The sequence below is a fragment of the Coturnix japonica genome, chromosome 6 (genome assembly GCF_001577835.2).
Source record: "Coturnix japonica isolate 7356 chromosome 6, Coturnix japonica 2.1, whole genome shotgun sequence".
NCBI classification, from domain to species: domain Eukaryota; kingdom Metazoa; phylum Chordata; class Aves; order Galliformes; family Phasianidae; genus Coturnix; species Coturnix japonica.
The window spans coordinates 27903059-27928364 of record NC_029521.1 but is presented as its reverse complement, the minus strand read 5'-3'; the positions used below and the strand labels follow the sequence as shown (position 1 = coordinate 27928364).

The 25306-nt window shown below is 43.5% G+C and overlaps 2 protein-coding genes and 1 long non-coding RNA gene across 6 annotated transcripts in view; 1 reads left to right on the top strand and 2 right to left on the bottom strand.

The window, feature by feature from the left end:
• Positions 1–441: 441 nt before the first annotated feature.
• Positions 442–11658, bottom strand: LOC107316227 (deleted in malignant brain tumors 1 protein). Of its 4 annotated transcripts, XM_032445412.1 has the most exons (15): positions 11552–11649; positions 9984–10025; positions 8772–9086; positions 7197–7238; positions 6619–6735; positions 6028–6339; positions 5733–5819; positions 5205–5516; positions 5044–5073; positions 4295–4445; positions 3797–4008; positions 3386–3558; positions 2726–3114; positions 1881–2152; positions 442–1219 (listed from the first exon to the last, which is right to left on the bottom strand). In XM_032445412.1, exons 1-15 carry the CDS (start codon positions 11616–11618, stop codon positions 1056–1058), a joined length of 2685 nt encoding a protein of 894 aa, XP_032301303.1. In that variant the 5' UTR covers positions 11619–11649; the 3' UTR covers positions 442–1055. The 4 variants fall into 4 exon arrangements, with proteins under 4 accessions (XP_032301303.1, XP_032301301.1, XP_032301302.1 ...); XM_032445410.1 differs by lacking the exons at positions 6619–6735; positions 7197–7238 and adding an exon at positions 8048–8326; XM_032445411.1 differs by lacking the exons at positions 6619–6735; positions 7197–7238; positions 9984–10025 and adding an exon at positions 8048–8326 and having other exon boundaries at positions 11552–11658.
• A 1835-nt stretch (positions 11659–13493) lies between these two features.
• The window catches only part of LOC116653602 (deleted in malignant brain tumors 1 protein-like), a 17337-nt gene continuing 5524 nt past the window's right edge, over positions 13494–25306 (bottom strand). The window contains exons 4-11 of the mRNA XM_032445414.1: positions 21332–21379; positions 20818–20865; positions 20194–20347; positions 19737–19945; positions 18775–18947; positions 17997–18391; positions 16719–16990; positions 13494–16086 (exon numbers count right to left, since the gene is read on the bottom strand). Coding sequence (XP_032301305.1) covers positions 15914–16086; positions 16719–16990; positions 17997–18391; positions 18775–18947; positions 19737–19945; positions 20194–20347; positions 20818–20865; positions 21332–21379 — 1472 coding nt within the window. The 3' untranslated portion in view covers positions 13494–15913. The remainder of the gene's footprint in view (positions 16087–16718; positions 16991–17996; positions 18392–18774; positions 18948–19736; positions 19946–20193; positions 20348–20817; positions 20866–21331; positions 21380–25306) is intronic.
• LOC107316284 overlaps positions 21600–25306 on the top strand; it is a 4032-nt gene continuing 325 nt past the window's right edge. The window contains exons 1-2 of the long non-coding RNA XR_001556261.2: positions 21600–21669; positions 23788–23835. This is a non-coding gene — a long non-coding RNA (uncharacterized LOC107316284). The remainder of the gene's footprint in view (positions 21670–23787; positions 23836–25306) is intronic.

Sequence of the window (25306 nt, the reverse complement as noted above, 5' to 3'; positions counted from 1 at the left end):
CTTGAACAGCAAGAGTGAAAATTGAGAGGGAGCATTTGGAAAAGCTTTTCCACAATGATGTCAGTTTGAATTGTGAGCCTTGTTTAGCAAGAGACACTGCCTAGGCCGAATAGAGGTGTTGGAAGACTTGGGCAAAATCTGTCAGGAAGATTTCAGAGTGGTGATGATGAGGGTAATAGTCAGAGACTAGATCAGGCATCTGCTTTGGAGGGAGCATTGGGATGAGGATACCAACAGGTAATTCCTCTGAAGGCCCCAGAACAACATGGGTCATGTAAGTGTTTGTGGGCGACACTCAGGAGAAAGTACTGGAAAACCAAAAGAGGGTATTTCCACATCAGGCATCACCAGCCCACTCACTTTCTTCCTAAGGGCAGAAATTGTAAATTCGCACGTGCTTGGCAAGTTTTCATCCAACAGACCACACTCCTCAACGCAGCATAGTATTCATTTGTATTTTAATCACATGGATATTAATTTGAAGGCAAAAGAGTGAATTATTGCTTTGTAAACATTCCTTCCTTTGATTTTAGGTGACATTCCTTGTGAAACAGATTTCTTCAGCCTAAAAATCTCTGCATTTCATAAATAAGCACAGATCTACTATTGTCCAGGGAAATTTTTAGCATTAAAAACAATGCTTCAAACAATTAGAGCAGGGTACAGCTGCAACACCAAATGGCATATTTCTTCTCCCAGGACTAGGTCTTCCTCTCTTTTAATAAACCTTGAAATATTTATTGGTACCTCATTTGTATTTTTTCTTCAGCTGACAACATTTTAAGGTATCTGATGAATGTTCTTGGAAGGATGTGAGGAGATAAATAAAGAGGAGAAAAATGATGAAATGACTGCACCAAGCAGCTCGTGCAATGATTGTTGAAATCATTGTTAAATCATTCAAGAGGAGTTAGGATTACAAAGTCATTTTGGAGCTTGTAACAGACTAAGGTTCATTCCATCACAGCTTCTTACAAATGGCACATATGTGATTGCTGTCAGTGAAGCATTTTGGTGTCTTACAGAATGAAATTGTTTCCTAATTTGCCTTTGTTTCACATTATCCTCTGTAAAAGCGGTTTCTTCATTGCAGGCCTCAGAAGAAAGCCAGCAAGAACGAAGACAACGATGGCCAGGATGGCAACAGCAGCAGTGAGAGGCCCGAGCACATTACCCGCAATGGGAACTGTGTTGGAAGGAGGCATGGAAACATCCAGTCCTGTGAGGGAAGAGAGGAACATTTGGTGTCATGGTGCCAAGGAGCAGGGCACAAGGAGCTGCTGTGCTAAAAGGGATGCTTCCTAGATCACAGCCAGAAGAGAAGTTCTAATTTCATTGCCCTTTGAACAGGCTTTTTGGTAGCAAGGATGACAGCTAAGCAAGCTTCACAAGCAGAAGACATCTGAAAGAATTAAACATTTCTGAAGAAATTTGGGAATGTGCTTTTCAGGAGCAGAGCTGGCAATCAGCTTACACAGTCAGATTGGAGCTAATTAGTCCAATGGAATTATGGCACTACCTTGGGCTACTGTTTTGGGACAACCAAAGCAGTTATCATTTTTCATGCATGCAGGTGAAAATAGTTTGCGAGGTGTTGAAAGAAGGGTGTTGTAGACAGGGTTCCTATGTACTTAGCAACTGGCAACTCTACCCGCAGCAGAGGGGAACTGGATGGCCTTTGATATCCCCTCAAACCCAACCCATTCTATAATTCTGTGATTCAATTCTGTGACAATTGAGCCAAGCAATCCCTTCCTGTTTACAGTGAAGTTAACATAAGCAGATTTCAAGGACAGATGTCAGAAACGAACAGAGCTATGGCTTTTTTACATGAGCAACTAAGCAGCCTTAGAGTAAATATGAGATAAATTTGACTTTACCAGTATTCCTGCTCTGAGCATCTCCTTCTCGAAGCTTGAGTGGTCCAACTACAACATCTACTTTCTCCTGGGCAGAGCTTGCGTCTCTCTTGGAGCGTCTCAGGCAGCCCTGGTAGCAGCGGGAGGAGTAGTCGCCCAGCCGACACACCGCCAGCTCGCACCGCAGGTAGACCGACGTGTGGCGGTTGATGAACTCGAAGGCATTAAACTTAAAGCGTGCAAAGTGGCTGTAGGGGGAGTAGTATGTGGCATAGGAAGAATCTCTGACACATCTGGAAAGAAACAAAGAGACTTTGTGGATATATGCACGCATTGCTTCAAAAATACAGCAAATTAAAACACCAACCAGGTGCTGAGAACAAAAATTATGCAACTTTTGGACTATGTCTAAATATATCCAAGTCCTATGAAGAAGCTAGAACAAGAAGTATGGCAAGTGGTGAAGAGGGGAGAATGGGCTCCTTGCTCATTGTCAGTTCTATATTCTATATGAGGCACAACAAATGGGACTGGCACTTGACATGGCTCCGCAGGTTTTACTAAAATATGAACACCTATGACAATAGAATTTTGCTGCCAGTCTTCACCATCTCATCCATCCATCCCACAGCTCACTGAGTTTTGCATATAGGACAGGGACAAAGCCAGCAAAACAAAATTTTACTAAGGTTTAAGTTTCATTTCTTAGGCCTAGGTTGTAAAAATAAAAATAAAAATAAAAATAATCAAAGAACCCCCTTAACAGTCCAGTCCACGCAAACCAGTTCACACTGTCTCTATTCTTTTAAAAGAAAAGCAGAAAGGAAATGACCACAACACATCTAATGACTTGAGAAAGCTCTTACCCATCCTTGATTATATCATAGGCCAGAGTGTTAAAGTCATGAGGATCAGGTGATGCCGCACATGTGTCCACAAACATCATCAGATTTGGGTCAGAGCTGTGAAGGTAAGCTTGAAGGTACAGATTTTGGTTCAAGTCAATGTAGTATGGAGAGTCACGCACTGGCCGCAAGAATGATGAGGAATCATAAAACGTAATGTTCACAGCATATCTTCCAAACTGATTTTCATCCACATCTTCAGTATCATCGGCAACATACATCACTTGCATCCATGTGTTTTGTAGCATTTTGCAACTGATATGTAGCTGGAGATCCTTTTTCCTCTTTATTATGTGCCCAGAAGAGATAACCCTGATCATGTTGGAATAGTTGATCGTATCATTGCTTTCCTGTAATGTAATTTAAAATGAGGAATTGCATTTCTGACACATTCCATATTCTATGCTTTGATAAAGTAATATGCAATTAAAAGGGTGGCTTCATCTTAAGCTCTTTGAACTAAGCCTAATGTTGGTCATTTCTGCTCAGACATAAACAAACTTGCTGATATTTAATTCAGCAGAAATTAGTGGAGAAAAACTTCTGAATTCACAGCAATTGAGGTCCTTTCACAACTCATTTCAGTGTGCCCTGCAGTTCAGTGCAGGGCTGTAAGCATACCTCTCGTGTCGTCCCACAGCTGTCGTAGGGAATGTTGAACACAACCTCACGTGATGTGAACATTGGTTCACAGCCAGTGTCATTCAGGGTGACACCCTCTGCATTGTAGCCCTGGGATTGGAGATAATCCCTGCTAACCACTGCATGCATGTAGTCTGGCAAGCACGTAAGGGCTGTTGGAAGAAGATTTGATATATTTGTGAATTAAGCAACTGGTTAATGATCTAAGGCTGCAATTGAATCAAATGCTGATTTTTACTTAAAGCAGCTCACATACCAACCCAGAATATTTTGCACACATGACTTCCTTTCCCTTACATCTTTAAATACACGCACAGGTTTATTTTGCAAACAGAATCTATAACAGGCTCGTCTGTTGAGCAGCAGTTTCTGTTCTGAACAGGAGCTTACCGATGTTGTGATCTGCTGGAATGGAGGAGTAGTGGGCCCGAAACCCTCTAGATGTGTATCTTGAATCACTGTGGAAGCGAACGCTCATCAGGTTTGAAGATGACGTATATGTGAGAAAGGAACCAGCACAAATTCTCCCAAGAAGGGGTGAAGAGTGTGGGGGCCCATCGTAGACTTCTATGTAGTCATACTGGCACCTGCTGCTCTGCATCCTGAGGAACAAGCATCAGCACCCGTCAGTGTGTTCCAGAAGCTCTAGCTTACCTTCCTAGGACTTGAGGAAAGCCTTCAGAACTTCACGCTTTTGTGGCAGAGGCTTTATTCATTGTGCATGTATCTGCAAGCAGAAAACATCTCACTGATCCAATCTGTTCAAGTCTTCCAGACACTGGAAGACACTCTTAAAGTTGGGAAAGTTACCTGTCTCAATTACAGTTTCAAACTCTCCAAGTAAGCTTTGGCTTTGTTATCTGCCCGGGGACTCGATGATTTACTTACTCAATATCTCTAAATGTGAGCATAACACGGAAATTATTCTGTACTTGTATTTCCCACACACAGTCAGCATTGTTTGGATAACTTCCAGGGTGGTTTGGGCTCTGCAGCGTCCCAGAGGAATTGGAAATTAAGCCACCACAAAAATAAGGTGCTGCAAAAAGAAGTGGAAGAGAATTTGCTCACAGTAACCTTTTACAGAATGGAACTTTTGCTTTTACGTAACTAATCTGCAGCTGCTGAAAAGCAGCTCTCCTGATGGCTTCAGGTCATATTCACCATGTTCCAAACCTAAACAAATATTTGGTTTTGCTGCAGGTTTACAGGTTTACTTTCACATTGCTGGTTCATTGTCACATCCGTGGTGTCAGACTACCATCTTCAGGTTGCTCTGGACTCTCCTTCCTGCAGTCAAGGTTTGGTTCTGGGAGGGGTCATGAGATTCAACATGGGGATACCTTCCTGAACAGACAGCATCCCATCACACAGAAATAAGCACTCCAGGCAGCCAGGCAAGACCTTAAATGTATTATCTCATGCTTTGTCTATGAGGGTGGCTGCAAAATGCCGGTGTGAACATGTTCTTGCATAAACACATAGATAATCCTTACAGCTTCCTCATAGGAAGGTGGGCATAAGCTCTGAACTTAATTCCTACAGCACATGACATGCAAAGGCAATCCCCCATTTTGTTTTCTGTGAATGATGAAGTTCTGAATTCTGCCTTTCTCAGAACCACGGGAGAGCCTTACCTGCATCTGGTGCTGGGGTGCTCACAGCAGCTGTGGTGGAAGAATAGGAGATAGGGGTGAGCTGTGATGCTCAGATGAAGGAGCACCAGGATGTGGTGTTGGATGGAGGGGATGGAGCACAGCAAGGCACTCAGGGAGCTGGATCCCCATTGCCCACATACCTTCACAAACAACACTGGCATCCTCCACGTGCTGACAGTTGTGCACAGCCCAGCCGCCATGGCGGCAGCGCAGCAGGGAGGCCTCATCCCCATGGCACTGCACGTTGTCCAGCAGGATGCGGCCTGTGCCAGCACCAAAGCGAGCACTGCCCGGGGCGGCAATGGCAGGTCCACAGCCCAGCTGGCGGCACACCACCTGAGCATCCCTCAGGCTCCACAAGTCATCACACACTGTGCCCCAGTGCTGCCCATCCTGCACCTCCACGCGGCCCTCACAGGCATGTCGGCCATTGGCCAGCCGCACACGGGAGCCTGGGATGTGGTACATGGAAGATAGTCAGGGCATGCCAGAGCTCCCCAACACAACCCATCACCAAGGTGGTCCTTTTCAAACCATGCCAAACTATGATTCTATGATCCTACAATATGAACGACCCAGGGCTGGGAGACCACCTCCATTGCTAACTGGTGTGAAAAGGGACATCAAGGGCACAAAGAGGTGCAGAGACTTACATCGGGCACAGTTACCTGTAGTGCTGTTCTCCACTGGGGAGCTCATCTCTACCGACAGTATTTCTGGTACCGGGGCACTTGTCTCTGTAGTGGAGGTCACTCCTACAAGTACAGAAGATAATATCATCCACAAGAAGATGTGTGGTGTGATGGGAATGCTCCATATAGGCTACAGACAGAGTCCCTCAGGAATGATATCAGGACAAGTTACTATTACATAATATTCCATATTGACAAAAGTTAATTTATGAATGCATAAATTGGGTGTAACTTGTAGAAAACATTTTGGAAAAGTAAAACATTCCAGTACCTGAACAGACAACACCAGCATCTTCATAGTGTTGACAGTTGTGTCTCCCCCATCCAATGTGACTGCACTGCTGCAAGGCCAGCTCATTTCCCTGGCACCGCACGTCGTCCAGCAGGATGCTGCCTGAGCCTTGGCCAAAGTAAGCACTGCCTGGAGCTGCAATGGCCTGGCCACATCCCAACTGCCTGCACACAACCTGGGCATCAGCGAGATCCCAGAGGTCATCACAGACCGTCCCCAACTGGCCTTCATAATACAGCTCTACACGGCCCTCGCATCTGTGCCTTCCGTTGACCAGGTGGAGACCGGTTCCTTTGGGAGAGAGGGAGATGGGCACAAACACAGTTGGATGCGTTAGCTGGGAATGACCTGTAGAAGTTTCTTATTTCATCCTCCTGCCCTATAATACCATCATTCCCCATGGCTGCCTGTCTGGCCCAGTATTAGCCTTCTGTGTGGACAGAGGTGGTGGAGGAAGAGACCATATTTTCTCTCATCCCATGGCTGGGAGATGTCCTCCAGTGTAATCGAATTTAGAAAGTTAGATTGAGGGCATGTAGGTGCTTGGTGACTGACGCTGTGCAAAGTTACCTGCTGTACTGTTCTCCACTGCGGAGTTCCTCTCTGCCAGATCTGTTTCTGATACTGGGGCACTTGTCTCCAGTGTGGTGACTGGCATGGTAGCGTATGGTATGGTGGCACTCAGTCCTGCAAACAGATAAAACCTCTTACAACAGGATTGTTTGAATAACGGGCATGCCTCATGTAGGCTGCAGACCCCATTCCTCAGGAATGGCATCGGGACAAATTACCCTTCATTACATTCCACCTTGACAGAAGTTAACAGAGAGAATGGAGGTGGGTAAATAGCATATTTGAAATTATTATTAAATTGAAAGCTGTATTTAGAGATGGTGATGGCAGGAAAGGGCACAGCTGTAGCACCTGCCCTGAGGCCCAGGACATAATGAGGCATCTGAGGCTGGAGCACTTCCTTACAGGTTTCTGCCCTGGAGCTGGGGGAGCTGTGGGACTATGGGCAATTGCAGGGTTTGTCCTCATCACCACCACTGGAGCACTCCTGCAGTAGCTCAGCTACTTTGTGGGAGCAACTGTGTGCTGCTCGATGTGGATGGAGTGTGCTGCAAAGCCAGGAAGGCATGACTTACCCATTAGATGGGGCCAATCTGTTGTACTCAGTGGACCTATACCTGCCAGGTAAGAAAAACATGTCACTTGGTACAGCTCTGAAGACTGTATGCATACAGTAGTAGAGATATCTTGGTAAGACATATTGCTGTCTTGGTGGAAGGATGCCTGAATAACCCTACTCTCAAATCATTTGAATGCATAAATTGGGTGCAATCTGTAGAAAACATTTTGGAAAAGTAAAATGTTCCAGTACCTGAACAGACAACACCAGCATCTTCATGGTGTTGGCAGTTGTGTCTCCCCCATCCAATGTGACTGCACTGCTGCAAGGCCAGCTCATTTCCCTGGCACCGCACGTCGTCCAGCAGGATGCTGCCTGAGCCTTGGCCAAAGTAAGCACTGCCGGGAGTTCAACGGCCGGCCACATCCCAAACTGGCCTGCACAACCAACCTGGGCATCAGCGAGGGTCCCAGAGGTCATCACAGCACAGTCCCCAGCTGCGCCTTAGCATAATACAGCTCTTACACGGGCCCTCGCAGGCTGTGCCTTCCGTTAACCAGGTGAGGACCGGGTCCTTTGGCGGAGAGAGGGAAGATGGCACAAACACAGTTGGATGTGTTAGCTGGGAATGACCTGTTAGAAAAGTTTCTTATTTCAATTCCTCCTGCCCTATAATATCACCATTTCCTATGGCTGCCTGTTCTGCGCCCAGTTAATTACGCCCTTTGCTTATGTGGAGAGAAGTGGTAGAAGGAGAGACCCCACTTTTTCTTCCCATGGCTGGGAGATATGCTCTGGTACAATCAGGTGTGGGCAGAATATTGAGGGAAAGGAGGCAGCTTGGTGAATGACACTCGGCAGCGTTACCTGCTGCGCTGATATCCATGGGCGAGCTCATCCCCAACGTTTCACTTGTTGTGTCCAATGCAGTAGTCGACTGTGACACACCGGTTGTTATCGGTCCTGTGCTGAGTGTTGTTGTAGTGGTCTCTTCTGTCGATGTTGCTGGCCATAAAGTCATGAAATCCAGAATGGTTGTCATTGGCGTTGAGGTAGTGGTCTCTGTAGCAGTGGTTGTTTCTAATGTGGAGCTTGTCTCTGACAGCCATGTTGCTGGCGAAAGGGTGGGTTCTGTGGAGCTCCATTCTGTCAATACAAATAAAGGATAATTCCCACACAAAGGACTGTGTCTGAGTAATGAGTATGTCTGTGTGTAAGCTAGAAACCCAGTTCCTTGGGAATGGAGGCAGGACAAATTACTCTACCAGCACACTCCATCTTGACAGAAGTCAACAGAGGGAATGAGGGCAGGAACGAGACATGCTTTAAAATTATTGCTAAATTGAAAGTGGTATTTACGGATGGTGATGGCAGGGAAGGGCACTGCTGTGGCACCTGCCCCGTGTTGTGGAACACCACGGGCCAGGCAAGACCTGGGTATAGGAGATATAGAGATATCACAGCATGTGTTTGTTGTATTTTTTTTTTTTTATATCTCAGAAGTATGTCTGAGTAACCCTACACACAAATGCATTTGTTGGATGCAATTTATAGAAAAAAGATTTTTGAAAAAGTAAAAATATTCCAGTACCTGAACAGACAACACCAGCGTCTTCATGGTGTTGGCAGTTGTGTCTCCCCCATCCACGGTGATTGCACTGCTGCAAGGCCAGCTCATTTCCCTGGCACTGCATATCATCCAGCAGGATGCTGCCTGAGCCCTGGCCAAAGTAAGCACTGCCTGGAGCTGCAACGGCCTGGCCACATCCCAACTGCCTGCACACAACCTGGGCATCAGCGAGGTCCCAGTGGTCGTCCACAGGGACCGTCCCCAGCTGGCCTTCATAATACAGCTCTACACGGCCCTCGCATCTGTGCCTTCCGTTGACCAGGTGGAGACCGGTTTCTTTGGGAGAGAAGGAGTTGTGCACAAACACAGTTGGATGCGCTAACTGGGAATGACCTGTAGAAGTTGCTTATTCCATTCTCCTGCCTCATAATATCACCGTTCCCCATGGCTGCCTGTCTGGCCCAGTATTAGCCCTCTGTGTGGATAGAGATGGAGGAAGGAGAGACCATACTTTCTTCCTCTCTGCCAGACCTGTAAGTCAGCTGCATGTATTTCATGCAAGATTTCTACTGAGGAGTTAGCAGGATAAGGGCAAATTATTTTTGTAAGAAAGGAAATTCTCTGATCATAGCAAAAGCACAGTAGGTGAGGAAATGAAAGAAAATGAATTTCAATATCAGAGTGAAATCTGAGGAAAATTCCAGCAAGAAAAATAGCAATGACATTTTTTCCTTTGTTGATAGGGGGAAAATGTCATGCTTTAGGGACATAAGTTTATGTATTTCTTTTAATTATTGCCTTCCAGATATTTTCTGGGAAGAAGAGGGAGATGGAGCAATTTGCATTGAATCCTAGGTAAGTTTAGAAAGTATGATATGGCTTTTCCTCCCCCATTCTATGTCTTACCAGAGGTGAGTATCAACAAGACTGTTGAACTGGTGGCAGAGGCAAAGCTCAAAGAGGCTCAAGGAAATTGCTGAGGCTTTAGGGACACAGCAAAATGCAAGGATATCCAGTGCCACTTCTTCCTAAACCTATGCTCATTGGGTATCCGCAGTGGTGCCATAGAAAAATTACCATGGAAATAATTTGGAATTCACAAGCCATTCCATCCTACTGATGTGCAACATTAAGGACCCTAAGCAATGTGCTACATTGCTTAAAATGACATCAGAATAAAACCAAATCAATTCTTCTGAAAAAAATGAGAAGAAAAGCAACAGCCATTCTTACCTCTTCTCCCTTGTTTATGGAATTTATATGGAATATGTCTTCCTGTAAAATTGTAAGAAAATTTTAAAGATCCAGAGTCCACATATCACAACCAAATCCTACAGTTTTTAGGGGTAATTTCACAAGAGTTACAACTAACTGTTCAAAAACTGGACAATGAACACAATGGGATTGTAAGAATTTCAGCAGGAATCCACTGGCTTTTGTTCTTACCTGCCCCTAAGAACAGTTAGACATGAAGAAATGCTGAATAACTTTTCATGAACACACCAAGATAGCTGCTGTTAAAATACAGCAATTCATGTGAAACCCATCTGCTTTTGGTTTAGTATTATATTGGTTTAGTATTATATATTATAGCAATATAAGTTTCTAGATCAATTTTTGGTGAAAGAGTTTATTAAAGTGCAAGTCGGTCCCCAAATAAATGTTGTAACATAAGATCTCCAGGGTTTATACTTTCGAGATCAAACAAACAAGCTGTATTTGTCATGCTTTGCCTGTCTGTCAAATATATATTTTGCTCGTTACTAAGCACTAAGTCACCCAAAGCAAAAGAATCTTGAGAAGTTACCAGCTATAGGATTTCTTCATCTAATTCACCATTGATGGACTAGAGGAGCTGTCAAGACAATGTCCAAAGTAAATATTTCCCTATTTATGCACTGTTAATTATCAGTTCAAAGCAAGGAGACACACATTTGGCCCTTGATTTCTACATTTTCTCCATTGTTTCAAGTATTTACTTGGAGATGCAAGGTTATAAACTGTACTTACAGAATTTCTTCAAACTGGAGAAGCAAACCTGGCTAGAAATGAGCTTGGCATTGGGAAACTAAAACTGATCTAAAACAATTTTACTTTCCTTCAAGCAAAGCAATTTGCTGGGCACCTAATTAGATAGGATGCATCCTGGTTTGCACTTCAGAGGTGTCAAAAATGGAAGTCTTCAACACTACAAATGCAGCACTTGCTGTGATGCAGGAGACAGAGGCAGGGCTGGGGGATGAAGGCAAGAGCAGAAAGAACAAAAAAGGGAGTGAGAGAAAGATGGCAGGGAGAAGACAGATAGGACAGATGAAGAAAACTGCATGAGGGCAATACAATTTGCGATAGTGATGCTTAACTAGTTAGAAAAATCACCTGCAATTATTGTAGATCATACACAGTATTATTTAGCTCAAAGGTACCTACATCACTTGGGAGACAGTGACTGTCATGTAAGGAAAAAAGGACCAAAAATTCTTTTGAATGAAAATCATTTCATGTCTTTGATTACTTTTATCCATCACAGTCATTGATGCAACTCTAACAACAATACAAGGCACTAAGACAAGGACTATCCCATGGATGCAGAATGCTCTCTGCCAAAAGCTTTAATTATTACGATTCTATATAATTAAGCACAGTTTTGTTCTACTAGAATAGTTAACATCAAGATGCATTCAGTTTCACCTTTAATCTTTTGCACAAGTCAATACCAGCGTGACTATCATTTCTGTTAAAAGAATCAACAATCTTTATATTTCATTTTCCACGTGCCCTGGAACAAGTCTAAGTGGTTTTACCTGATCTGGCCTCCAGAACTGCTGCACCAAGCAAAAGGAAGCACATCAATATCATAGTGGTACCCATCTCGTCAGGAGCTGTTGATGGAAAGAACCATCAGGATATATAGTCTCTATTTCTGAAGGGGAGTGGCTTTATAGATCTCTTTTTCTACAGGAGGATGGTAAAATAAGCATGGCATGATAGTCTGAAACGAAAATATGTTTGATTTGTTATTCAATATTTTGTCACATCCTGGTTTCTGCTAGAAGATAATATCTCAAGAATAACATTTTCCACTGCTTGGAAGGAAATATTTATGCTACTATGAGTCCTACAACCACCTTGTTGTACAAACAAAATGAGCTCTTATCCAAAGATACCTCTTGATTCTGGCTGATTAATCTTCTACTTTTATTTTATGATGACAATCCTTGGCAAGACTGAAGAAGGTAGTGGGATTTTGAAATTCAAATGGGATTACCTCCAAGAAGGCTGTTAGGGAACTTCATACCTTGGTTCCAGCTAGTGAGGCAAGCTCCCCAGGGAGCCACAAATAGGGTACAGATTTGGCCTACTTTAAAATATGATAAAATAGCATTGTGATCAAGAACAAATAGGAGTTTCTGAACATAATCCACCAGAACTGTGGCTGCTGCTAAACATAAAGAACATAATCAATAGACACTTTAATTAGACACTTGGGTCCCATCAGCATTGCTAGCTCCACCTCAACTTTGGTGTTCCTACCTTTAGAGCCAACAAGAAGGGGGCTGCAAGTGGCTGCAGGGTCTTGGTGGCCATAGCAGCCACTGGAGAGGCAACATGATGGAGATTTGAGGGAAGGAGAGGGGGCAATTTGTGGTTGTGGGCTGAGCTACCAGTTACCAGGTGTGGTAACAAGAAGAGCAGATCTCAGAGAGGCATCAGTGCTTGCTTATTTACTTTCTTGAACGCCTCAGCCATAAGCAGAGAAGATCTCACACCACTGCATGTAAGTGATACATACTTTACCACGCTACATGGGCAACTTGCTCCAGATAATTAGAGAGGCTGTTCCAAGGCTTTTAAGTGAATCACTGTGAGATACCTGAAGAACCTTGCAGCTCCAACAGGAATGTATCTGCTTTTGGCATTTAAAGTTCATGTCAAAATTCATACTCTGTTCACCACGAAGCTGTTAATGACAAGAAAATGTCAAGAGAACCAGGGGCAGCTGATAGCTTTTTGTGAAAACCAAGCAGAAAAATCAGCGGATTCTAATTACATTGAAATAAGTTAGTTTACAACTTACATCTGCTCTAAAATTCGAAAAATATATCCAAGGTTCTCCAAAGCATAAAATAAGGTTTAATTCTCATTCATCACTCTCTTGTCAGAGTGGCTAGTAGTCTGACAGCTATCCTAAGACTGAAGAGCCAAAATACCATTCTGCACCCAATTCTTACCTTTACAGCCATCAAGGCTTGAATAGCATTATCAGCAGTCAAGATCTGTGGCACAGTTATTGTAATGTACAAATCTATTGCATCCAAGGAGCCCTAGGGAAAATGAATTACTTAGAAGGTCTTTCCACAAAGGCCTGCATTATTGGAATGGAAGAAGGAAGTGCAAAACACTAGAGGCTAAAGATAAGGTTGGAAGCCTTGAAAGCAAATCTAAGTGAAGAGTAAATATATTTCTTCTTTGTCCAAACAACCACATTCACATACAAATGAGGAAACGTACCCAGCAACTTGGTATTCACTATTCATATTCTTCTGGTTCTTACATTTTGGCAAGAAGCAGAAAAAAATACCGTACATTTGGCTGACCAATCCAACGCTGCAATCAGTGAAGCAAGAGTAAGTGATGGACAGCATTTCTCCAAACTCTTGTAATAACTGAAAAGGCGTAGGAGGAAGGGGAACACAGAAGTGGTTTCTCATATGGCTCAGTGGAAAAAACACCTACTAAGTCATCCAGGTAAACAAACAATACTTATTTATTTTCTCACTTCATTCTTCATTAATTAATTCTTTGTGACAAATGTCAAAGCTCTATGCACTTCTAGAGCTCTTAATCATCGGACAATCTGCACAGTAGAAATAGGTAACTACTATGTTCAGATCAAGTGGAATTAATTCAGTCAAATAGCATAAAGAGGATGTTTCCATCCTTCCCATTGGGTAGATGGTCTCTTGCAATAATGCATTTTTTCTCTCTAGAACGACTTCCAGCAGCTGAAGTGTTTCTCAGCATATTACTCTGTGAAAGGGCTTTGAAAACACTTTATGTTCTGCTGCCTGTTGTTAGGAGGTTTCTGTAGACATTCCGGATTTTGTGATGTTCAGATGAAAACAACTGAAACGACACAGGAGATCAATCAGCTTTCATCCACAACTATCCCAAGCATCTACGCTGGAATGAGGGTGCCCACAGATTTCTTCACAAAGGGACAATAGTCTGAACACCTGCATAATGATCCAATAAGGCAGTTTAGTCAAATTTATCAGGTTCCTTGATGGCCTCTCGGGCTCCGTTGCCTGTGTGATACAAAGCATGTCAATACAAATCGATTTGTGTTTGTTTTACAGTGAGGGAACAAGTGGATGGGAAAAGCTGAAAGTCATGTCCCTTGGCTGTACCAATAGAAGAGCTCCTGCATGTGGTGGGACAGGAGATGGGAGGGAAGGTACTTAATAGAAGGGCCATTCACTGAGAGCATTTACTTCAGAAAATGATTTTTTCTTCCTCATCAAGCCTATAGAGTTCTTGAACTCCACATTCCTACAATGTGTGTGGATCAAGGAAACTGTGGGGAGATAGGGACAATGGTTTTTGGGACATCAAACAGTTGAGCAGTTTACTACTGTTTTTCACAACAGCACTTAATATGGAAAGCACTGCACTTGGTACATCTATACTGTATTCTGGTACAACCTTGATCTATCTATCATCTATCTATCTATCTATCTATCTATCTATCTATCTATCTATCTATCTCTTCAACTAGAACCCCTGGTGCAGGTGTAGCACGGGAAAACAATCTGAAAAGCACAAGCATGTTGCTGATTGGAGGCATCAACATCCTGGGCCTAGGATATTTCTCCTAGTCTGATCACAAAGATACTCTCAGGAACGTGAGATGCAGAAGAAGTGCCATCAAACTATGAAAAGCTATGGGGTAGCACAACAGCAGTGCAACAACAGGAGCTGGTGCAGAAGAGAAAGTAGTAGGTCTGTGAAGGGCAGAGAGGATGGCCCTTTTCCTTGACTGCTCTACCCTTCAAATATGGTTGTAGGGCGGTAGGTAGAAAAGGGGAGGACCCTCAGTCCTTGTTCCTCGTGTGGGTAACAAAATTCCCTACGGCACTGGCAGTCCATCCTTGTTAGGTCCCTTCTCCACAGCAAGGGGATGTGAGAAGATGTCTGGGGTCACCTAGAAAAGCCAGGAAGAAATACTACAGGTTGTAATGACTATTTCTCTCTACTCTTATCCTCATCACCAGGACAAAATGAAGTCTCAAGTGTAAGTCTCTTAGACTCTTCTGGCTCACCTCACAGGTAGTACTTCATGCTGTTCCTAGCAAGCTTTCCTCTGTCACTGCTTGCTAGAAAACAAGAAAGGCTAAAAGAGGAGCATTTCTAAGGCAAATACCAATGATGCTTCACCTGTAGTAAGGGAGTTCTTACCAACAAGTTCTTCCTTTATTAATATTGTTACTATTTTGTTTTCACACGGGGATATGAGGCTGATCACACTTCCTTATGGCAACTTGTGTACATTTCCCTTGCCACTACAGGTTCGGAAATGCGTAATAACAAAAGTACAGACCACTCCTTGGCAAAGTCACTTTCTCAGAAACCACATCCTTCAATCAAGTGAGCTCAGACACATAAGCAGTGTATTTGCAAATACAGAAAAAGATAAGTAATATTGCAAATATTACTTATTACATTACAAATGCTTCCTCCCCTGTGTTTTTTAATTACACACATAATAGGCTTGATTGTATTTATCTTCTGTGCAAATATTTATAAATAACCTACATTTTCTCAGAGAAACATAAATGTGAAGAACCGTGTCCCCATAGTAAAGTAACCCTGTGCAGGAACAATTCCTTATGTGCAATATCTGTGTAGTTTATTTTATGGCTGATTATCGAGATACTTTCCTCTAAAAGAAATATTTTTCTTGGGCTACTCTCTAGAGTACTTAATATCAGTAGAACACCACACAAACGTTCTATCTGCATGTAAGCAGTGGCAAAAGAAATCAGTTCTTCTCTCCCAAGCCACCAAAATCAGTCTCCTGAGACACAACATCAAAGAAGGAGTTCAGTTGAAATGCTCTGAAACATCCCAATTGCACCCTCCACCTGTGGACTCTTGGTCACCTCTCACATTATCTGGTAGGGGATGGGTTCTTGCAGTTTGCGCTTCAGAAGAAGTCCTCCCACTGTGAGGACGGCAGCTGCCAGCACAGCAATGGTCACAGCCAGAGGAATGTGGGAGCTGGCAGCAGGCTCGGTGCTCTTGAGCTCCCCTCTCACCTGGATGTCAGAGGCCAGCTCTGTGTGTGAGAGAGAAAGAGAAGGGCTTACATTTGTTTCCTGAGCTAGTCCATTTCAAAATAAGGAGAAATTGATACAAAATGGATCTGATCAGATCTGCAATATGGATCTGAATGGAAAGCAAATTATCACATGTTTAAAAAATGATTCTGTGTCCACACCAAACAAGCAAAGATTATGGAAGGAACTTAAAAAGTAGCTAAGAATGTTTGAGCTGCAGCTGTCCTTGTTCATTGCAGGGAGTTGGACACCATGGCTTTAAAGGTCCCTCCCAACTCAAGTGATTCTATGAGCTTTTAACAATTACTCCAAGACCACAAGATGCTATTTCCTAACAGTGGAGACACCATTTATAGGGCACAGGGAAATATTTTCAAGGGGACCTACAATGTGGTTGTTAATAAATAAGAAAGATGCCAATCATGCTGAGAAAACATGCAGAACAAGCAGTTGGTCTAAGTATAACAAAAAGGAAATTTGTATAGGAATACTGAAAAACAACTTTAGTTTATGGTAGGGTTGTGAATAAGCTAGCAAAGGGATATTTCAGGACTGGGTTTATGAACCGATATGCAAACACACAGCAATATACAGAGCCCTACTTTGAATAGAAGTGGAAGTTTGCACTCACCAGCATCCCTCTTCACAACGGGAGCCTCCTGAAGCTGAACAGGTCCAATGACAACACTCACTTTTCCCTGTGAAGATCCTGCATTCCTCTTGAACCTGTTCACACAGCCTTGGTAGCAGCGGGAAGAATAGTCACCATATCTGCACACCACCAGCTCACACTGCAGGTAGACTGATGGGTAGCGCTTAACAAAGGAGAAAGCATTAAACGCAAACCGCGTGACACTTGGATATGGTGAATAGTAAGAAGAGTAGGTGGGGTCTTTAACACACCTAGAGAGAAAGACAAAATTAACAGATTAGCTTTCACTGGGCTCATTTTCCTCATAAAAGGTCCCACATTTCTCACAGTTTATTTTATACTTAATGATAACCCAATGCCTATGATATTTATAAGGGAATATTACTGAATTTAAACTCAGTAAACACACTTTCTTTTGACACTGTTACATGTCAAATTAATACAAATTAACTGGAAAAAGACCAGAATCTATTTGACCTGTGTCCTGGTTGAGTGTTCTTTCTCTGTTTCTGCTTAATGAGTGAGTATTTTTACAGATAGAATCAAAAGCAATCTAAAAAAGAGGAAAACATTCCTCATATTCACATAACGTGTAAAAGGGAGGACGCTCATCTCATGCACAGGAGGCTACATGTCACTTCCCAAGACTCTTACAAGCCATAGACTTCCAGCGCAATGGTTGGCTACTTGACTCCTACTTTGCTAAGGTTACCAATAAGAACACCTTCTCAGGAAGTAGAAAGATTCAAATCCCACTAAGCACAGAATGGAAATAAATTAGAAAGAGTTTTTCTTTCATGGAAGAAAACGGGACACAAAGAGCAACACTTTGCTTCTAGCTCTTTGTCCATTTAGCATTACTTACAAGAGACCACAAATATTCCATTCCAAATTAGAAGGCAAATTTTGTATCAAATCGAGGAAACAGTATTTACAAAACTTTGATTCTGGTGTACAGAAACAAAGAGCCACTGGCATCCCTATATTTCATTCATCTATGTCAGAAACAAGTTCAGACCTCAGTTTCTACACTGCCTCCTGGAGTGAAATTGGAGCTTGACTGCTACTTGCCAGTGAGATTTCAATTGTCATATTCTATTTTATTTAGGCTATGCCAGAAGATATTTCTTAAAAGTCTATTTGTATTGAGAATAACAACCAATGTACACTGGTCCCAAATTTCCTCTCTCATAAATGACTCACTTTAAGATCTCTGTATCCAGATACTTTCAAAATCATTCCTAAGAAAGTTCTTACCCACTTCTGATCAGGTCATAGGTCACTGCTGTAAAACTGTTAGGACTAGGTGATGCCACACACGTATCCACAAACAGCACCAGATTTGAGTCATTGCTGCGAAGAGATGCTTGAAGGAACAAATTCTGATTCAGGTCAACATGGTAAGGAAAGTCAGTCACTGGCAGAAGGAAAGAGGAGGAATTGTAGAATTCCAAGTCCACTTTGTATCTGCCATATTGGGTTTCATCAATGTCAGTAACAGCAGAGCCATCAGCAATGTACATTGCTTGCACCCAGGTCTTCTGGAGCATTTTGCAGTTCACATGCAAGTAAAGGTCCTTTTTCCTCTTGATGATGGAATCAGAAGGAAATATTCTTATCACGTTGGAATAGTCCAAAGTCTCGTTGCTGCTCTGTTTAACACATTAGGTGAGTGCAAGATTATTGCATGTAGTTACGTTCACACTGTGAAGTACAAACTTCTATATGTGTCAGATCCTAGAAAGAATGTGTCATACTCAAAAACCCAAAGCATCCTACATGTCACTGTTCACCCTATCCTACACTTTCTTTTTCAAAGCATCACTCTGAAATAAATACAGTTATTACTTAAAATCTAAGAAGGACAAGTAGGAATGATTAATTAAGCCTAGCTTCCAGAAAGACGAGCTTCTTTTGTGTGTTTTGAATGCTTACAGACAGCAATGCCCCCATGCAATTCTTGTCAGTTTTCCAACTGCCTATTAAGTTTCTGTGCCCAGAACTGGAGATATCTCTCGAATACATTGACACTCACCTCTCTACGGGTACCGCAGCTGTTGTATGGGATGTTGAATATAACCTGGGTCGATGTAATTTTTGGTCTACAAGAAGAGTCGGACAAACTAGCATTCCACGCAAAGTAACCCTGTGACTGGAGATAGCTTCTCTCTACAACTGCGCGCATGTGAGTTGGGAAGCAAAAGAGGGCTAGGGCAGAAAATATGAATTATTAGTTAATTCATGTAATTAATCGTGTAAAATTTCACCAAATGCTAAAGCTTTTACCATTTACAGAAGGGATTTCATTCTTACACCTTTCACTTAGATACGAATAATCTCTGCCAATCTTCAGTTGACCTTCAGTTACTCTCCTAACAAAAATGTGTAGTACACAACAGTATTTTGATGACACCTTGATCCAGAATTACTACTGTCCAATCTGTCTACATCACTTTAGAATTGGAGGGACAAGAATTGAACACAGTACTCAGTCTGCTGCCTGGCAAGAGCTGAGTAGGGGGAAATGATCTAAGTCTCTGCTAGCAAGACCCCTGGAGATGCAGCTCAGAGTCCAATTTTACCTCTATTGCTACATAAATTTATAATGGACATGATCTGGTGCTGCTTGGAATAGTTGGAGTAGGAAAAATTCAAATATCCTTTCTAATGAATTTTTCCATGATTCCACAAGATACTGTCCACGAGAATAGAAAAAAAAAAGGTGAAAATAATGAGGTGATAAGAATAAAGCTGAGTTTAGACTGACCACCATTAAAAAAAAAACATGTAAGTGGAATCAATTTGATACTCGAAGGTCTTTTTGAAACAAAAAAATAATTATCTGGAAGTGATCAGTTAATAACTACTTAGAAATTCAAGTAAGAATGTCGTTTTTTGGGGAGTGGTTCAAAAGCATTAACAAATACTTGGTCAAATAACATCAAGAAATAAAAGCCTTTTAGCCAAGAAAATGGTATAAAGTGAATGGAAACTTACCAGTGTCCTGATCTGCAGGAAAGGAGCGATACTCAGCATAAAACCCTCTGTTTGAATATCTAGAGTCACTGTGAAATCTCACTGTCAACATATTTGAGGAGGATGTGTACATGATATTATAACCAGAACAGATTCTTCCAAGCAGAGGAGAAGTACTTGGTGGACCATCGTAGATCTCAATGTAGTCATATCGGCATACACCTTGCAGCCTAAGGAATTAGCATGAATAAAGGGTAAAACATGAAAATTGGGTAAAATGCATTTGGTAAAGTTCAGTATTTTAAATGTCAAATAAACAACAAACTAGGATGCTGCACTGGCACATTTTCAAGGTAATATTTATATTCAAGGTAATATTTATAATACACGTTTAACTACGGGGAAAATGTTTGAGAACTGTGTTTGAAGTTGAGATTTTGGACCCATTTACTACCCAGAAAACAAGCAATTTACTTACTGAATGCTTCCAAATGTGAGCATAATGCGGTAATTGTTCGTTACTTGTATTTCCCACAAGCAATCTGCATTATCTGGATAATTTGAAGGGTAAAAAGGACTCCGAATTGATCCAGACGAATTTGAAAGGAAGCTGCCACAAAAAAATTTTTGAGCTGAAAAAAAAGGAGATGAAAATGAGATTCATTTAGGCTTCCTTATCAACAAATTGATACGCAGTAAGTGTACACATACCAAAGCAAATGGTGGTAAAGTTTCCAGATAAAATGAATGGATATGCACTTCTTACCCAGGCAATGGGTGTAATCACTGCAGAACTAGGAATCTAAACTGCTAATTTGAATTTAGTAGGTTTGAGGAGTGAATGTGCATGAGAGAAAGGAGCAGATACTGGCTAAAAAGGTACTAAAGCATAAAAAAGATCAAAGACCAAATGGAGGTCTAAAGACACTCAAAGGACAATCAGAGGAATGGAAGAGTAAAAAGGAAGATATGACAGGATATCGTGGAAAATTCAGAGTTTATAAGAGTATAACAGAAAAAAACAGTGGGACATAAAATATAGAAGAAAAATTATAAAAATTAAGCAAAAAATAAAATAAAATACTGAAAGTCAGATACATACCAGGTGTGCTGGATGGTGGAGTAGGAACAGGAGTTGAGGTACTAACATCTGTTGAAGGAGGAAGAGAAAGAAGCAAGTGAGAGACATTGGGATGGAGGAGCACACAAGGCTGGCTTCCAGCTCTGGAAATGACAGTGCTGCCCTGTCACACTGCAATGCACAGCATGGGGAGTCTCCTAAAGGATGCATCAGGAGGACCAGCTGAGGTACTGGGAACTGCTGTGCACAGACAGGCAGGGTGGGCACTGCAGGGAGCACCAGGGAAGTAAGTGGCCATGACCCCCAGCCTGCCAGTACTGAATAACCAGCTGGACAGTGCTTTCCGAAATGTGAGTTATCTCCTGGGCCGCCCTATGAAGAGTCCACACTTGGACTCGCATGTCCCTGTGGATCCATGCCAGCTCTGAATGTTTGAGGACTCTCTGACACTGCGGAAAAGACAAAACTCAAGCACTCAGACAGCATCAGAACCCTAAAGTAGTGCAGAGACAAACCAGGAATAATGAAGACATACCTGAAGGACTGGATGGAACTGAGTTTTCTGTGGTTGTGTATGTGGGAGCTGTGGAGACAGGGAGAGAATGAAACTCCAGTGAGGCATGAGGAGGTGAATGTAGACTTGGAAAACATATCCCACAGCTCTGTGCCCCCTATGATTGAAAGCAAGGTGAAATACAACCCCACTGATATTTATGGCAGCACCATGCCCACCCCTACAATGTAGGCTTCCCAACAACATCCCCTTGGATACACCAGGGGGCTACATATTGTATCTTTCACTTGCTTCTTTCTCTTCTCCTGTAACAGCTGCAACTTCTGGATACCCAACTTCCTACCCATGGAGAACTACACGTGAGTCTGCATATTCCACATTCCTTCCTGTGCTTTACTTTGGACTTATAGGTGTTAACAGACCAGCCATACAATATGTAGCCCCCTGGTGTATCCAGGGGATGTTGTTGTGGAAGCCTACATTGTAGTGTGGGGCATGGTGCTGCCAGAAATATCAGTGGGGTTGTATCTCACCTTGCTTTCAGTCATAGGGGCACAGAGCTGACAGATATGCTTTCCAAGTCTACATTTACTCACACATGCCTCACTGGAGTTTCTTTCCCTCCCTGTCCTCACAGCTGCACATACACAACCACGAAAAGCTCCGTTCCATCCATTCCTTCAGGTATGTCTTCATTATTCTTCGTTTTTCTCTGCACTACTTTAGGGTTCTGATGCTGTCTGAGTGCTTGAGTTTTGTCTTTCCCATGGTGACTGAGAGTCCTCAAACATGCAGAGCTGGCTTGGACCCACAGGGACTTGAGAGTCCATGTGTGGACTCTGCAAGGGGTGGCCCGAGAGATAACTCACATGTCCAAGTGCACTGTCCAGCTGGTTATTCAGCACTGGCAGCCCAGGAGCCATGGCACTTACTTCCTGTGCTCCTGCAGTGCCACCTGCCTGTCTGTGCACAGCCGTTCCTGGTACTCCATTGATCCTCCTGAAGCATCTTTAAGCTATTCCCTTTACCCATCATGAGGAAAGGTGTACTCAGCAACCACTAATTTCTGAGGCTCCTGTGCTCTCTGTGCTCAACAGACAAAGGGACCTCTGTCACTCCTCATAAATCATGGAATCTAATTGATTTTTCCATCATTTCTTTCACCCTTCTGTGGACATACTCTAATTGTTTCTCAATCTTATTCTGTAGAGCTCAATCCAGAGAGAGTGTTTGTGTTGCAGCACAAATCTGTTGAGTGAAGGTGCACTGATTTTTCCCTGGCTGCCTGAGCTGTGCTTAAAGCAGCACAAAATAGACTTGTCACCTCTTGTGAGGAAGGCAGGTCTTAGTTCAATGATATGGAGCTTTCCATGCTCCAGAACTCCCACATCCTTTCCATGTAGTACCTGAGACACTGAAGAGAAGAACAGGAGAGCAGGGTCATGGAAGTGCGGAGCCTAATTCAGCTGAGTGTAGCAGTCTCATGGCCTCATTCTGTGTGCTGTTTAATGCAGAGTGAGGGAAGGGAGGGTGTGTGTTGTGCTGCAGTGTTTTCCCATGTGCTTTTGTACCCTCCTTTCCCAGGTGCCTCTCTGAGCTTGGTGAATGGCCGGAACCGCTGTGAGGGGCGCGTGGAGATCTACTACAGAGGGAATCGGGGCACGGTCTGTGATGATGGCTGGGACCTCAGGGACGCCGATGTTGTGTGCAGGCAGCTGGGCTGCGGCTTTGCAGTTTCAGCACCAGGAAATGCCAATTTTGGACCAGGCTCTGGCACAATTTACCTGGATGATGTTCATTGCACGGGGAGTGAGTCGTCCTGTTTCAGTGCAGGAGCAATGGCTGGGCGTGCATAACTGCAATCATGGAGAAGATGCCAGTGTTGTGTGCTCAGGTACACTAGATTGCCTTTCCCAAATCCTGGTACAACGCTGATTAACTGCTGCTCCTTTGCCTGGCATGGCGATGTTGTGGGGCCACGTTTGTCAGGCTGTTATTGCTGTGCTCCTGTAGGAGGATGTAATGCTGAGACCCCAGATGTGCATTGCAGTGTGAGCAGGCAGCACCACCATCCCAGAGCTGGGAGCAAACCTGGTGCGCCTCCTCACCCCAAATGTCACCACTTGATTCTTTACTCTTCTCCCTGTAACAGCTGCAACTCTGGATACCCCAACTTCCTGACCCATGAGAAACTACGCGTGAGTCTGCATATTCCACATTCCCTTCCTGTGCTTTACTTTGGACTTATAGGTGTTAACAGACCAGCTATACAATATGTAGCCCCCTGGTGTATCCAAGGGGATGTTGTTGTGAAGCCTACATTGTAGGTGTGGGCATGGTGCTGCATAAATATCAGTGGGGTTGTATCTCACCTTGCTTTCAGTCATAGGGGGCACAGAGCTGACAGATATGCTTTCCAAGTCTACATTTACCTCCACATGCCTCACTGGAGTTTCTTTCCCTCCCTGTCTCCACAGCTGCCACATACACAACCACAGAAAGCTCCGTTCCATCCATTCCTTCAGGTATGTCTTCATTATTCTTCGTTTTCTCTGCACTGTTTAGGGTTCTGATGCTTGTCTGAGTGCTTGAGTTTGTCTTTCCATGGTGACTGAGAGTCCTCAAACATGCAGAGCTGGCAGGAACCCACAGGGACTTAAGAGTCCATGTGTGGACTCTGCAAAGGGTGGCCCGAGAGATAACTCACATGTCCAAGTGCACTGTCCCTGGTTATTCAGCACTGGCAGCCCAGGAGCCATGGCCACTTACTTCCCTGGTGCTCCCTGCAGTGCCCACCCCTGCCTGTCTGTGCACAGCCGTTCCTGGTACTCATCTGATCCTCCTGATGCATCTTTAAGCTATTCCCTTTACCCATCATGAGGAAGGTGTATCCAGCAACCACATCCCTTCTGAGGCTCCTGTGCTCTTTATGCTCAACAGACCAAGTGACCTCTGTCACTCCTCATAAATATGGAATCATAATTGATTTTTTCCAATATTTCTTTCACCCTTCTGTGGACATACTCTAATTGTTTCTCAATCTTATTCTGTAGAGCTCAAATCCAGAGAGAGTGTTTGTGTTGCAGCCACAAATCTGTTGAGTGAAGGTGGATTGGTGTTCCCTGGCTGCCTGTGCTGTGCTTAAAGCAGCACAAAATAGATTTGGCACCTCTGGTAAGGAAGGCAGGTTCAATGATATGGAGCTTTCCATGCTCCAGAACTCCCACATCCTTTCCATGTAGTGCCTGATACACAGAAGAGAAGAACGGGAGAGCAGGGTCATGGAAGTGAGGAGCCTAATTCAGCTGAGTGTAGCAGTCCTCATGGCCTCAGACTTGTGTGCTGTTTAATTGCAGAGTGAAGGGAAGGGAGGGTGTGTGTGTGCTGCAGTGTTTTCCCATGTGCTCTTTGTACCCTCCTTTCCCAGGTGCCTTCTGAGCTTGGTGTGGATGGCCGGAACCGCTGTGAGGGGCGCGTGGAGATCTACTACAGAGAGGAATCGGGCACGGTCTGTGATGATGGCTGGGACCTCAGGGACGCCGATGTTGTGTGCAGGCAGCTGGGCTGCGGCTTTGCAGTTTCAGCACCAGGAAATGCCAATTTTGACCAGCTTGGCACAATTTTACCTGGATGATGTCATTGCACGGGGAGTGAGTACATCCCTGTTTCAGTGCAGGAGCAAATGGCTGGGGCGTTGCACAACTGTAACCACTATGAGGATGCCAGTTGTTGTCTGCTCAGGTACATTGATTGCTTTCCAAATCCTGGTACACACTGATGAATTGCTGCTCCTTTGCCTGGCATGGCGATGTGTGGGGCCACATTTGCAGGCCGTGTATTGCAGTGCTCCTGTAGGAGATGTCAATGCTGAGACCCCACGCTGTGCATGTGCAGTGTGACAGGGCAGCACCAAGCATCCCCAGAGCTGGGAAAAACCTGGTGCGCTCCTCCATCCAATGTCACTCACTTGATTCTTTATCTCCTGCACTGTAAAAG

Excerpts from the sequence above, each read along its gene's own strand:
- LOC107316227 (XM_032445410.1), bottom strand. The coding sequence starts at position 11,618 with ATGGGTACCACTATGATATTGATGTGCTTCCTTTTGCTTGGTGCAGCA. Across the intron at positions 5,820-6,027 it reads TGCTGGTGTTGTCTGTTCAG|GAGTGACCTCCACTACAGAG; the intron begins GTACTGGAATGT and ends CTGTACTTGTAG. Across the intron at positions 1,220-1,880 it reads TGCTCAGAGCAGGAATACTG|GACTGGATGTTTCCATGCCT; the intron begins GTAAAGTCAAAT and ends CTTCCCTCACAG.